Source organism: Amblyraja radiata, chromosome 6 (genome assembly GCF_010909765.2).
Source record: "Amblyraja radiata isolate CabotCenter1 chromosome 6, sAmbRad1.1.pri, whole genome shotgun sequence".
Classification (NCBI taxonomy): Eukaryota; Metazoa; Chordata; class Chondrichthyes; order Rajiformes; family Rajidae; genus Amblyraja; species Amblyraja radiata.
This window is the reverse complement of record NC_045961.1, coordinates 9,339,803-9,355,353: the sequence shown is the minus strand read 5'-3', so window position 1 is coordinate 9,355,353 and position 15,551 is coordinate 9,339,803. Positions and strand designations below refer to the sequence as shown.

Sequence of the window (15,551 nt, the reverse complement as noted above, 5' to 3'; positions counted from 1 at the left end):
CTTCCGGCGTCAATGACTGACGTATCAGGGTCGCCGAAAGATTTTGAACATTTCAAAATCCAGCGGCGACAACAAAAAATGTTGCAACATTCGAGGAAATACCGCACGTCAATACGTTGTCACACTGGTGTATTTTTCGGTGACCTGATACATCAGTCAATGATGCCGGCAGTCGCCGAAAAATAATCGCCAAGTGCGACAGGCCCTTTACAAACTAACAAAAGCAAGCCAACTCAAACCTGCAATTAGTGGTTTTAATTTTATAACAGATTATACAACATTTGGCCTTGGACCCATGTAAACAACAAAAGTGCTATTCACATACTCCACTACAGCCCTCCTTCTCAGAACCAAAGAATTAAGTTAATGTCTCAAGGACCGAACAATTCAAGTTTCCAAAATCAACATGTGACATGCTACATGTGACGTGCTAGATTTGGCATGATGTTTTCCCTGGCTGGAGTGTCCAGGGTTGCTAAATAAGTATTTGAATCAGCCACAAAGTGCTGGAGTAACTTGGCAGTCAACCAGCATCTACGAAGAACATAGCTAGGCAACCTTTCGGGTCACAATCCTTCTTTAGGAGGGTCCTGACCCAAAGCGTCACTCATCCATGATCTCCAGAGATGACGAGTTACTCCAGCACCATGTCTTTTTTTTTAAAACCAGTATTTGCAGTTCCTTATATCTACAAGTATGGTATGTATGGTATGGTACTTTATTTAATTGAATCACTAAGGTTTAGAAATATTATGGCCGTGTAGATAATGTTGTCAAGGCCTTGTCCTGATAGCCATAAAACCCCATGGTGACTGTGAATGGCTTTAGCTCACGCACTCACATGAGCTTCAGTGAGAACAAAACGAGTCTTCCAGTCGTAGAATCTTGATTCATTGGCTTTTAATAAAGTAATACAAAGCAAGAAATAGTTCATCACACTACAATCTCAATTGCTGTTGCATTACGTCATAAACTTGCTTTAAATCTGTAATGTCTATTAGTCAGGGGATATGGGGAGAAGGCAGGAACGGGGTACTGATTGGGGATGATCAGCCATGATCACATTGAATGGCGGTGCTGGCTCAAAGGGCCGAATGGCCTACTCCTGCACCTATTGTCTATCCATAGCTCAGCACATGGTTCAAAGCACGATAAAACTCAGTGCCTGTGTGGTAAAAAAACTGTTGAGACATCTCAGTCCCACAAGGTTTAAACCGCAACTAACCTAAAAAGCCCCTTGCTCCACCGAAAGCTACACCCCTTCACGTAAGCATGCTGATAGCAATTACAGGCAACTAGACGGAATACATAACATGCTGATCACCGCTAAATGGCTCCTACAAGAAGGTTAATGGGAGTTAATGGGCAGTGGGCCAAAGGGCCTGTTTCCGTGCTGTCTAATTGGGAGAGTCTAGGACTAGAGGTCACAGCCTCAGAATTAAAGACGTTCTATTTGGAGATGAGATGAAGAGGAATTTCTTTAGTCAGGGGGTGGTGAATCTGTGGGATTCTTTGCCACAGACGGCTGTGGAGGCCACAAGTCAGTGGATATATTTAAGGCGGAGATAGTTTCATGATCAGTACGGGTGTCAGAAGTTATGAGGAGGAGGCAGGAGAATGGGGTTAGGAGGGAGAGATAGATCAGCTATGATTGAATGGTGGAGTAATGTTGATGGGCCGAATGGCCTAGTTCTGCTCCTATCACTTATGATCTTATTTCACCTTAATTATCAGACATTTAATCAGACACCTAACTCTTCCTTTTCTCAAACCTTGTCAAAGTGGCAGCAGAGACTTACTTTGCAATTTTCTCCTTTAGGTCCTTCCAGTTCCAAAGATCAGTGGGCGTGACGTTCCACATGTCATACTGGAGGATCTGAAAGCAACGCAGTCAGTATGTCACACATTTAAAAGTCCTGCTGCTACAGAGGAACTCACAATCTCAAACTGCTGGAGCCAGGCAAAACCTCAAAAACAATCTAACCATGTTGACTTGTCCACTGCTACAATAAGCAGATGATTTGACAGTACAATGCCGAGGTAGCACGCCTATTTCCAACCAATCAAGGGGGCTTGATTCAATTCAATTCAATTCAATTCAATTCAACTTTAATGTCATTGCACAAATACTGAGTATGGGTACAACGAAATGCAGTTTTGCGTCAGTCCGTAGTAGTGCAATATAGAAATTTTTAAAAAAGAGGATACAGAACAATAGAAAATGCAGAATAATTAAACAATGGGGACGGAGGGACCGGAGGAATCTATCGGCGGGACTCCGAGTTCAGCAATGCGACGGTATGATTGTAGAAGCTGTTCCTCATCCTACAAATTCCAAATGCTCGAGATCAAATGGAAACGGTGAAGAAGAGATTCCATAGACACTGGAGTAGAATTAGGCCATTTGGCCCATCAAGTATTCTCCACCATTCAATCACGGCTGATCTATTTTCCCTCTCAACCCCACTCTCCTGCCTTCTTGCCATAACCTTTGATGTGCTTACTGATCACAAACCTGAAACCTGGATTCAGTGGGATTTTCCTTGGGCTTGAGTTAAGGGCGAGGCTGGTTGGGCTGGGACTTTTTTTCTTTAAACCATAGAAGGCTGAGACGTGTCAGGCATTTGCCCCACCGACATCTCTTTTCCAGCTTTCTTCCCCCCTCCCCCTACTGCAGTCTGAAGAAGGGTTCCAACCCAAAACATCAACTGTCCATTCCTTTCACAGATGCTGCCAGACCCCTGGGTTTCTTCCAGCGCTCACGTTTAGCTCAGGATTCCAGCATCTGCAGTTCCTCGAGTCTCCTTCCCTGACCTCCTGCTCCTACACAAGCCTGCGACACTGCATCACACCTGTGGCTCAAATTACCTTGGTGGATCTAACAAGAGCCGCATTCGCTGCCCGAGAGAGTTGCTACATCCTTCCCCGGCAACCAAGGACAAATCCTCAACTTCTAAGGAAGAATTTAATTAAATCTATAATGTCAGAAATCCACATGATGATGATGAATAGAGACAGGAGGTTTAGTGTAGTTTAGAGATACAGCGCGGAAACAGGCCCTTCAGCCCACCTAGTCCAGCAATCCCTGGAGACTAACACTATCCTACACACTAGGGACAATTTACATTTATACCAAGCCAATTAAACAACATACTTGTCCGTCTTTGGACTGCGGGGGGGAACGGAAGATTTTGGAGAAATCCCACACAGACCACAGGGAGAAGCTAGACAAGCACCGGTCGTCACCAGTCAGGATCAAACCCGGGACACTGGCGCTGCAAGGCAGTAGCTCTACCGCTGTGCGGCCCTAACCAGTGTAATCGAGCAGTGAGAAACACAGGCAGCTAGAGTACAGAAACAGTCACTCTCCGACCCAGCCACTCACCCCCTTGCTGACCGGGCAGCCCGGGTAACTCTCGTACGGACCCAGCTCCTTGGCCAAGTCACAGCTGGCATCCAGGGCTGCGTAGTAAATGGTCTCAAAGATCTGAATGTTGAGCGTCTGAGCCTCTTTGCTTTCAAAGGGGTATCGCATCAAGATGAAGGCGTCCGCCAGCCCCTGGACTCCAATTCCAATCGGCCGGTGCTTCTTATTGGAATATTCCGCCTGAGAGAGAGAGAGGGAGACAAAGGCATTTCAAGTTCAAGTTTACATTTATTGTCACATGCACCAATTGGTAGTGAGATTTGAGTTACCAGACAGCCATACGAATATAAAAAGAACACAATCCACGATAGAGTTTAACATGAACAACCCCACACAGCAGAATCAACGTTTACCACTGTGAGGGAAGGCAATAAAGTTCAGTCACACGTGGTCGGGGCCTTTGAGCCCTCCGCAGTCGCCGCTACGGTGGCCCGATGTTCAGGCCCTCTTGTCGGGACGATCGGAGCTCCGACGTCGGAACGGAAGAACATTCTCAGCAGCTTGGAGTTCCGAATCGGCCACTTCTTACCGGAGATCGGGGCTCCCAAAGTCCACAGGCCGAGCTGGGCGGAGATTCAACACTGGCGGCCCTCGGCAAAAGGTCCCAGGACTCCGCAATGTTGAAGTCATTTAAAGTGCAACCAGTTACAGCCAGGGCAAGTTACACCCAGGGCAAGTTACACCTAGGGCAAGCAGGAAGGTGCAACATAGAACGTTGCAGGACAAAATGTGTAGGAAGGAACTGCAGATGCTGGTTTACACCAGAGATAAAATGGTCAGCTTGTTCTGAAACTTTTCATGCCTCTAGCTTCCCTCTCCTGACTCTGTCAGAAGAAGGGTCTCAACCCGAAACGTCACCAATTTCTTTTCTCCGGAGGTGCTGCCTGACGCGCTGAGTTACTCCAGCATTTTGTGTCTATAGAACATTGCAGCACAGGAATAGGCCCTTCGGCCCCTCTATCCCCTGGTGGACATCGGACTTTTGTCTCTGGAACTGATGTGCTACAACTATATTTTGCACTCTGTATCTTCCCCTTTGCTCTATCGTATTTGAGTTAGACCAGATTGTATTTAGTATTTTTCAGACCGGTTAGGATAGCATGCAAATCAAAGCTTTTCATTGTACCTTGGTACACTTGACAATAATGAACCTAAACCACAGTGTCCATGCTGAACAACTCGTCATGTGTACCAACAAAGGAACATTGAAATTCTTACTTGCTGCAACATGCAGGCCCATTAATGTAATTACACAGATAAATATATGTCACTAGACAGAATCCCCAGTCGGGTCATGAAGAGATTCAGTACGGAAGGCATCACTGCTCTAGAGCTTGTGTCATCATCTTAAGAAAAAATCTTAAATCTGTACGAGGTAAATCCAGCCGAGATTCTTCCAGCTGAGCAGTCTAGAACTAGTTTCAGTTTTTAGAGATACAGCACAGAACCAGGCCCTTCGGCCCACCAAGTCCGTGCCGACTGGTGACCCCCTCACACTAACACTAGGGACAATTTACAGTTATACCAAGCCAATTAACATACAAACCCACACGTCTTTGGAGTGTGGGAGGAAACCGGAGATCCCGGAGAAACCTCACGCAGGTCACGGGGAGAACGTACAAACTCCATACAGACAGCACCCGTAGTCAGGATCAACCCAGGGTCTCTGCCGTTGTGAGGCAGCAACTCTACCGCTGAACCACCGTGGTGTCAGTCTGAAAGGAGGTGGCCAGAAAGGAGAAAGATGAGGTGAGATGTCTTCAACGCATCGGTCGAACACGAACAATTCTTTGTCGCAAGGAGCTGTGAGGACAGTCTCCAAAACTGAATCATTTCTGGATGTTAAAGGAATTGGGATACGTAGCAAAGGCAAAGAAATGGGTTTAAGCTACAGCACCTGCTCTTACTAGTGGAAGACCATGTTCAAATGGCTACTCCTGGTCCTACTGTCTATGCATACAGAACAAAGAGCACAGCACAGGGACAGGCCCTTCAGCCCACCGTGACTGCACATTACTGCACAGGTCCAATAACAATGAAAAGCTCATCATCCAGCACTTTGTGTTCCACGGTTCCTTGTGGCTCTAAACTATCTACATGGATAGGAAAAGTTCAGAGGATTACAATAGACAATAGGTGGAGGAGTAGGCCATTTGGCCCTTCAAGCCAGCACCGCCATTCAATGTGATCATGGCTGATCATCCCCAATCAGTACCCCGTTCCTGCCTTCTCCCCGATATCCCCTGACTCCACTATTTTTAAGAGCTCTATCTAGCTCTCTCTTGAAAGCATCCAGAGAACCTGCCTCCACCACCCTCTGAGGCAGAGAATGCCACAGACTCACAACTCCCTGTGAGAAAAAGTGTTTCCTCGTCTCCGTTCTAAATGGCTTACTCCCTATTCTTAAACTGTGGCCCCTGGTTCTGGACTCCCCCAACATCGGGAACATGTTTCCTGCCTCTAGCGTGTCCAAGCCCTTAACAATCTTATATATTTCAATGAAATTCCCTCATCCTTCTAAACTCCAGAGTGTACAAGCCCCGCTGCTCCATTCTCTCAGCATATGCCAGTCCCGCCATCCCGGGAATTAACCTTGTAAACCTACGCTGCACTCCCTCAATAGCAGGAATGTCCTTCCTCAAATTAGGGCACCAAAACTGCACACAATATTCCAGGTGTGGTCTCACTAGGGCCAAATAGAGGCAAAGATGCATTGTGGCATTGAAGAGGCTTTCCGATAGCTGCATGAATATGCAGGGATATGGATCACGTGCAGGCAGAGCGGATTAGTTTAACTCGGCATAATTTTCAACGTGGACATTTTGGGCACTGATCCTGAGTGGCCCTGTTCTACATTGAACAGTACAGCACAGGAACAGGCTCTCTGGCTCGATGTCTGTGCCCAGCACGATGCCAAGACCAGCTTTTCCTTGCCCTCACATAATATTTCCCTCCATTCCCTGCATATCCATACGCCCATTCAAAAGCCTCTTAAATGCCACTGTTGCCTCTGCCTCCACCATCACCCCTGGCAGTGCGTTCCAGGCACCCACCTCTCCATGTTTAAAGACCTCACCTAGCTTTAGATAGAGCTCTTAAATATAACGTAGTCAGGAGATATGAGCAGAAGGCAGGAACGGGGTACTGATTGGGGATGATCAGCCATGATGGCTGCCGTGAAGAGAGAGTGGACGCTGGCACGAATTGGTTGCCGCTGCTCTCTCTTCACACTGTGTTTTTGATTTTCTGTTTTTGGATTGAATTCTGTTTTTAATTTGTGTCATTGTGATGTCTTTAATTACTTGTTTTACTCCGATTATATGTTTTTATTCCGATTACTATGTAAGGTGTCCTTGAGATTTTGTATGAAAGGCGCCCATTAAATATAAAATTTATTATTATTTATTATGACCCGGCATAGACACATTTGCACTTTAGACTGTTTTGAATGTTTTACTGTCCTTTTATAAATCATGTTTCTCAGGGTATCTAAATCTAAATGTTATTAGTTGTTTAAGTTATGACATCGGATGGAAGCTGCATACCAAATCTCGTTGCACCTATGTGCAATGACAATAAAATATATTATTAATATTATTACATTGAATGGCGGTGCTGGCTCGAAGGGCCGAATGGCCTACTCCTGCACCTATTGTCTATTGTAAAAAAAAACCTGCAGTGCACATCTGATAAACGTTGCCCCCTCACCTTCAAGCTGTGCCGCCTGGTATTTGATGCTTCCATTCTGGCACTATCTGCCCCACCCATACCCCCATTTTATACAACTCCATCAGGTCTCCCCTCAACCTCTAATGGCCCACCGAGAACAATCCAAGTCTGTCCAACCTCTCCCTGTAGCTAATACCCAGAGCTGCCAAGTTTTGTCAGAGCATTTCAGTATTTTAGTACCAGAAAATCAGTATTTTGCTGAGGAAATCACTATTTTTATGCGGTGCCGTTTGCTGAAAAAAATGATTTTTTTAAAATGTGCAGTCATACCCATGTAAGAGTACAAGAATGCATAACTTTGCTACCAATTGACATGTCTTCTACGCACCTTACTTGATAGTGCATTCATTGCCATCTCTTTGTATACTGCTGTTTGAACGGCTGCTTCCTGCTTTTAGCACCAGATGATGATCTAGAAGCCATTTTGGAAGCCTCCCTCTCCCTCCCTCCTTCCTCTTTCCCTCCCTCCCACTGCCTACCCCTTCCCCTCCCTTTCCTCCCTCCTTCCTTTTTTACTCCCTCCCTCTCTCCTTCTCCCTCCCTGAACAGTCTGTGACCCATAGCGCTGTGGCCATAGCACTGTGTGTAAAGGCAATAGTGCTCCAGCTGGTAGCGCTATAATGAGAACGCATTGCGCTGTTCCCACGAGTTAAACTGACAGCGCTGTTTAAACCTGTAGCGGGACAGGCAGATCAAAGCGTAATCATCCAGATCTTGAAATTTAAAATACTAATAGATTTAATCTGCTATAATTTTTAGAGTTGCAGTATGACTTTTAATATCCTTGCATTTTTTAAGCAGCAAGATGAAACAGGAAGTCGGGCCGATTTAAAAAAAATCCTTATTTTACAAAGCAAATCCGTACATCCGAATTCTTATCGCATTTCCGTACAAAAATACGGAAAATCCGTACTACCTGGCAGCTCTGAATAACCCTTAATCCAAGCGTCATTCTGACAAACATCCTCTGCACCCCCTCGAATGTCATGGATCTCAACAAAAAGCTTCCATCAACACTGCAGTTTGTCACATTTGTGTGCGTGCATGCACATCAGAAACACAGTCAAAATTAATATACTAACCCAAATCATTTGGATCAAGCTGGAGAAGATGGAGAAGCTTTACGAGGATGATTCCAGAATCTGAGTGCCTGACCTATAGGGAGAGGTTGAGGCAAGGACTTTGTTCCTTGGAGCGCAGGAGGATGAAGGGTGATCTTAGGGGGGTGTAAGATTATGAGGGGAGTAGCTAGGGTGAATGCACAGTCTTTTACCCAGAGTAGGGGAATCAAGAACCAGAGGATATAGGTTTAAGGTGAGGGGAGAACGATTTAATAGGAACCCAAGGGGCAACTTTCTTTTCTCCACACAAAGGATGGTAGGTGTGTGTAACGAGCTGGCACAGGAGGTAGTTGGGGCAGGTGCTTTCACCACGCTTAAAAAACATTTGGACAAAAACATGGAAAGGATAGGTTTAGAGCAGGGGACGGCAACCTTGTTCTGTATAGGGGCCAGGACGCATGTCTGTGAGCAGATGGTGGGCCACATCTATCACGTGTACACATGGATCGCGCCCCGGATGGCAGTCACTTCTGTCTTGTCTTGAGGACATTAAGTCCTGGATGGCCTTAAACTTTCTGGGACAATGAAGAGAAGACAGAGGTGATTTTGTTTGGCCCCAATGGCTGCCGTGAACCTCCCTTTGTTGACTTGGGTCCACTGGCATTGTCTGTAAAGCCAACCGTTTTGAACCTGGGTTTTAGGATGGACGGTGATTTTAAACTAGATAAACAAATAGGCGCGGTGGTTAAGTCCAGCTTCTTTCACCTAAGGAAGCTGGCAAAGGTGAAGCCCATTCTCGAGCGGCAGCATTTTAGAAACAGTAATCCATGCCTTTATTACATCTAGGCTGGATTACTGTAACGCACTCTACTCTGGAGTCGCACGAGCTTCATTGGCTCGTCTCCAGCTTGTTCAAAATGCTGCCGCTCGCCTTTTGACCGGAACTCGAAAGAGGGAGCACATTACGCCAATTTTGGCCTCCCTTCACTGGCTCCCAGTGCACTTTCGAGTTCATTTCAAAATTCTTTTATTTGTTTTTAAATCGTTGAATGGGCTCGCCCCGCCTTACCTCTCTGAGCTGCTCCACCTATATGCTCCTGCCCGGTGCCTCTGGTCAGCTGATCAGCTGCTCCTTGAGGTACCAAGGTCTAAGCGGAAGCTCAGAGGGGATAGAGCCTTTTCTGTTGCTGCTCCGGCACTCTGGAACACCTTGCCGTTGCACATCAGACAGGCCCCCTCACTGTCCATCTTCAAATCCTCCCTAAAAACACATTTTTATTCTTTGGCTTTCGACACTGGCTGAGGCATTGCTCCTGTTTTTAGTGCTTTTAATGTCTTTTAATTTTTAGTGTGTTTTTTATAGTCCTTCGTTTTACGGTTTTTAATGGCTTTTAATTGTTTGTAATAGCTTTTTGTTCATGAGTTCTCATGTACAGCACTTTGTGGCAACTGCAGTTGTTTAAAGTGCTTTATAAATAAAGTTATTATTATAAAGTTATTATTATCAAATCACTGTTCACAGAAGGTAGGTGAAAATGCTGGAGAAACTCAGCGGATTGCTCGTGCAATCCTTGCACGTCTCACCCGCTGAGTTTCACTAGCATTCTTGTCTTCCTGCGAGTTTTCCAGCATCTGCAGATCTTTCTTAAACGTGTTCACAGAAGGTGCGCGGCCGTGCCGGCGGCTTTGCGCAGGATGCGGTACTGCCAGAGCTCGGCTGCGCTCGGATGAATACGGGAAACAAAATCCGCCTGCGGGCCGGATGATTTCGGGTTACGGGCCGCATTCGGCCCGGGGGCCATAGGTTGCCGACCACTGGTTTAGAGTGATATGGGCCAAACGAGGGCTGGAGGGACTAAAGTAGATTGGAGCATGTTGGTTAGCGCGGGCAAGGTGGGCCAAAGGGCCTGTTTCCATGCCATCTTGACTCCATCAACCTCCCCGTGCTTTTCCACCAATGAATTCGAAGCTCCAGCACAGACCTACCTCAGGGACTGGGTAATAGTTCACTTCGATGATTTTATTCAGGTTCTTCACGGCCACCCGGGTGACGTCGGCCAGTTTATTGAAGTCGTAGCTGCGATCTGCAGTAACGTACATGTTCAGTGCCAGCGAGGCCAAGTTGCAAACAGCCACCTGTCATAACAAACAAACCAGGAACCACAGTCAGCTTTGGTAACCACCGCAGACCAATGGAAACTCCCAAGACAAACAGTTCATAAGTGATAGGAGCAGAATTAGGCCATTCGGCCCATCAAGTCCACTCCACCATTCAATCATGGCTGATCTATCCCTCCCTCTTAACCCCATTCTTATGCCTTCTCCCCATAACCAGACACTTTTACTAATCAAGAATGCATCTACCTCTGCCTTAAATATATCCATTGTTGGCCTGCACAGCCTTCTGTGCCAATGAATTCCACAGATTCACTACCCTTTGATTAAAGAAATTCCTCCTCATCTCCTTAAAGGATCGCCCTTTAATTCTGAGGCTACGACCTCTGGTTCAAGAATCTCCCACTAGTGGAAACTGAACACACTCGAACTAAAAGCAAGATAGACCACTCCTGCTAAATGTAATGGGCTGACGTGTAGTACGCAACAGTGCGGAACGTGGGCCTTTTTTCCATCCATTTCCGTAACCCGACCCGACTCGCAGTGTAATCAACGTTGCGAGGGAACAGTTTGTGTTAATAAATTTAAATTCTGAAAAGGAAGAGAAGATTTTTCCCAAATAACTTTTATTTTTACGAGGATGTTTCCGTAACCGGCTTCCGTCTCCGCATTAGTATCCTATGGGATCTTTAGTGCGTAGACGGAAGCCGGTTACGGAAATGGGGCCGAAAATTACCCATGAATCTGCCCATGACCGTACTACGTCTTTTTCGTCGAGTGGTCTATCTTGCTTACGATAGGATCTTTGCTCGAACTGACCTCAAACCAGGAGCATCAGTACCTGCCTGTGCCGGGCAGGGCAGCCACAAAGACGCTGACAGGGTGACATGGTCTAGACGTGCGTGGGGCTCACCTCGTTCTGACTGCTGTATTCCACGATCTCGGTGCAGAGGTTGCTGCATTTGATGGTCCCCAGGTTCTGCTGGTTACTCTTCCTGTTGCAGGCATCTTTGTACAGCATGTAGGGCGTCCCAGTCTCCGTCTGCGACTCAATGACTGCGTACCACAGCTGCTGCGCCTTCACCACCTTGCGTGCCCGGCCCTCCTTCTCATACCTGCAGCAGGCAACAGCTCAACTGTAGCACACACTCAGCATTGAAACCACGTCCTTCTGCCCAACCAAGGCGCCGCATTCTATGCTAGTCCCATTCGCCTGCCTTAGCCCCATACGCTTCTAAGCCCTATCGAATAGACACACAGGTGGGCAGAGGGGATGGGGAAGCTCTGTTGGTAAGGAATGAAATTCAGTCCCTTGCGAGGGGTGACATAGCATCAGGAGATGTAGAGTCAGTAAGGATAGAACTGAGGAATTTGTAAGTGTAAAAAGACCCTAATGACCCTCATCATCGGCGGTCACTGGAAACGAGTATGGCCGTCCCCTCATGGAGGACGCCTGTGCGTGACTTTGTTTAACGTGAGGAGACTGGTGCACAGGCAGCCACCCCACGGTCCTCGACAGATCTGGGTCAGGATCCAGTGGCATGGAGTCCAAGACGACCGGAGACCCTTTTCTGCTGCAGCCTTCATCCGTCTTCCCAGCCGTTGTGACGCTCCACTAAGGTCAGCCATCGTCCTCCGCCTGTTCCCCCGTTGAGGTCTTGGTTGGATCGCTCTTTGTCTGAGACCTCCCCCTCGACCTTACCTCCATGGGTGGCCCTACCAGGAGCATAGCTCCAGACGGCATCGCTCTCAGGATCACACAACTTCTCCACCACCCCAAACAGTAGGCTGGATATAGGGTGCACGTTGAATCAAGAGTTAAAATTGGCATGTAGCAAAGGTAATGCTCCGGTTGTTATGGGAGATTTCAACATGTAGGTAGACTGGGAAAATCAGGTCAGTACTGGTCCCCAAGAAAGGGAGCTTGTGGAGTGCCTCTGTGATGAGCAGCTTGTACTGGAGTTTACAAGGAAGAAGGCAATTCTGGATTTAGTGTTGCGGATTGAACCGGATTTGATAAGGGAACCCCGAGGTAAAGGAGCCATTAGGAGGTAGTTTTAATCTACAATTTGAGAGGGAGAAGGTAAAATCGGAAGTATCAGCATTACAGTTGAGCAAAGGGGACTATGGGGCCATGAGGGAGGAGCTGGCCAAAGTTGACTGGAAAGATGCACTAGCAGGGATGACAGTGGAACAACAATGGCAGGTGTTTCTGGGAATAATACAGAAGGTGCAGGATCAGTTCATTCCAAAGAGGAAGAAAGATTCCATGGGGAGTAAGAGGCATCTGTGGCTGACAAGGGAAGTCAGGGACAGTATAAAAATAAAAGAGAAGTATACCATAGCAAAGATGAGTGGGAAGCCAGAGGATTGGGGAATTTTTGAAGAGCAACAGAAGATAACTAAAAAGGAAATACGGGGAGAAATGATGAGGTACGAAGGTAAGCTAGCCAAGAATATAAAGGAGGATAGTCAAAGCTTCTTTGGGTATGTGAAGAGGAAAAAATTAGTTAAGAAACAGGTGAATTTATTATGGGGAACAAGGAATTGGCAGACAATTTGACCAGGTACTTTGGATCTAACTTCACAAATAATCTCCCAAATGTACTAGTGGCCAGAGGATCTGGGGTGACGGAGGAACTGAAGGAAATTCACATTAGGCAAGAAATGGTGTTGGATAGACTGATGGGATTGAAGGCTGATAAATCCCCAGGGCCTGATGGTCTGCATCCCAGGGTGCTCAAGGAGGTGGCTCTAGAAATCGTGGAGGCATTGGTGATCATTTTCCAATGTTCTATAGATTCAGGATCAGTTCCTGTCGATTGGAGGGTAGCTAATGTTATCCCACTTTTTAAGAAAGGAAGGAGAGAGAAAACTGGGAATTATAGACCAGTTAGCGTGACATCGGTGATGGGGAAGATGCTGGGGTCAATTATAAAAGATGAAATAGCCGCACATTTGGATAGCAGTAACAGGATCGGAATCAGCATGGATTTACGAAGGGGAAATCATGCTTGACTAATTTTCTGGAATTTTTTGAGGGTGTAACTGGAAAAATGGACAAGGCAGAGGCAGTGGATGTAGTGTACCTGGACTTTCAGAAAGCCTTTGATAAGGTCCCACATAGGAGATTAGTGGGCAAAATTAGGGCACATGGTAGGGTACTGACATGGATAGAAAATTGATTGGCAGACAAGAAACAAAGAGTAGGGATTAACGGGTCCCTTTCAGAATGGCAGGCAGTGACTAGTGGGGTACCGCAAGGCTCGGTGCTGGGGCCGCAGCTATTTACAATATACATCAATGATTTAGATGAAGGGATTCAAAGTAACATTAGCAAATTTGCAGATGACACAAAGCTGGGTGGCAGTGTGAACTGTGAGGAGGATGCTATGAGAATGCAGGGTGACTTGGACAGGTTGGGGGAGTGTGCAGATGCATGGCAGATGAAGTTTAATGCAGATAAATGTGAGGTTATCCACTTTGGTAACAAAAACATGAAAGCAGATTACTATGTAAATGGCGTCAAGTTGGGAAAAGGGGAAGTACAACGGGATCTGGGGGTCCTTGTACATCAGTCTATGAAAGTAAGCATGCAGGTACAGCAGGCAGTGAAGAAAGCGAATGGCATGTTGGCCTTTATCACAAGAGGAATCGAATATAGGAGCAAACAGGTCCTTCTGCAGTTGTACAGAGCCCTAGTGAGACCACACCTGGAGTATTGTGTGCAGTTTTGGTCCCCTAATTTGAGGAAGGACATTCTTGCTATTGAGGGAGTGCAGCGTAGGTTTACAAGGTTAATTCCCGGGATAGCGGGACTGTCATATGCTGAGAGAATGGAGCAGCTGGGCTTGTACAGTCTGGAGTTTAGAAGGATGAGAGGATATCTTATTTAAACATATAAGATTGTTAAGGGCTTGGACCCGCTAGAGGCAGGAAACATGTTCCCGATGTTGGGGGAGTCCAGAACCAGGGGCCACAGTTTAAGAATAAGGAGTAAGCCATTTAGAAGGGAGACGCGGAAACACTTTTTCCCCAGAGAGTTGTGAGTCTGTGGAATTCTCTGCCTCAGAAGGCAGTGGAGGCCGGTTCTCTGGATGCTTTCAAGAGAGAGTTAGATAGAGCTCTTAAATATAGCGAAGTCAAGGGATATGGGGAGAAGGCAGGAACAAGGTACTGATTGTGGATGATCAGCCATGATCACCGTGAATAGCGGTGCTGGTTCGAGCGGCTGAATGGCCTACTCCTGCACCTATTGTCTATCCATGCACCTGGACAAATGTCTTTCAAATATTATTGCACCTGCTTTATTTACTTCCACTAGCAGCTCGTTCCATACACCCACCACCCTCTGAGTGAAAAGCTTGCCGCTCAGGTTCCTATTAAATCTTTCTCCTCTCCCACTAAACCCATGCCCTCTGGTTCTTGATTCCCCTAACCTGGGCAATAGACCTTCTCTATTCCCCTCATGATTTGATACACCTCTCAAATCACCCTCAACCTCCTGCACTGCAAGGAATAAAGTTTGAAGGGGATGCAGTCTGGTCAGTGAGGGTGATTCAAGGTAAGTAGGGAACAGAGGACAAGAATTACTAAGGGGATGGCACGTTGCTGAGTTATAATTTCTACCCAGTTTTACTTGACAGCTTCTGCCACAATGTCAGATGCCACAGTGCAACCTGTGACAAGTTGAACCCCAGTAACAAACCCTCACGACAGGGACACAGCTACACATCTTCCAGGTAATGCAGTAACTCTGGAGCTGCTCACACAATGGAGGAACCGGAGTGTTCCCCCCACTAACCTAGCCAAGATTTATCCTTCAAGAGATGCTTATTGCGTTAGGATTTGAGCGAAAGGGGATCATTACCTCTCGTACAGAGCCTCAAACTCCTCTCCCCAAACATCATCCAGGCCGGGGCAATCATGCGGGCACATCAAGGACCAGTCCTGCAAAATCAAACGGCAATGAGAAAAATGTGCAGACACGTCACGGTGGCGCAGCGGTAGAGTTGCTGCCTTACAGCGCCGGAGACCCGGCTTCCATCCCGACTACGGATGCTGTCTGTACGGAGTTTGTACGTTCTCCCCGTGACCTGCGTGGGTTTTCACCAAGATCTTTGGTTTCCTCCCACGCTCCAAAGATGTGCAGGTATGTAGGTAAATTGGCTTGGTAAATGTAGAAATTGTCCGTAGTGTGTGTAGGATAGTGTTAATCT

The 15,551-nt window shown here is 46.7% G+C and overlaps 1 protein-coding gene across 2 annotated transcripts in view; it reads right to left on the bottom strand.

Moving 5' to 3' along the window:
• rrm1 (ribonucleotide reductase catalytic subunit M1) overlaps positions 1-15,551 on the bottom strand; it is a 57,637-nt gene that overhangs the window by 5,999 nt on the left and 36,087 nt on the right. For both annotated transcript variants that reach the window (XM_033022181.1, XM_033022182.1), the window contains exons 11-15: positions 15,203-15,282; positions 11,246-11,447; positions 10,204-10,353; positions 3,386-3,607; positions 1,800-1,876 (exon numbers count right to left, since the gene is read on the bottom strand). In XM_033022181.1, the coding sequence (XP_032878072.1) occupies positions 1,800-1,876; positions 3,386-3,607; positions 10,204-10,353; positions 11,246-11,447; positions 15,203-15,282 (731 nt within the window). The remainder of the gene's footprint in view (positions 1-1,799; positions 1,877-3,385; positions 3,608-10,203; positions 10,354-11,245; positions 11,448-15,202; positions 15,283-15,551) is intronic.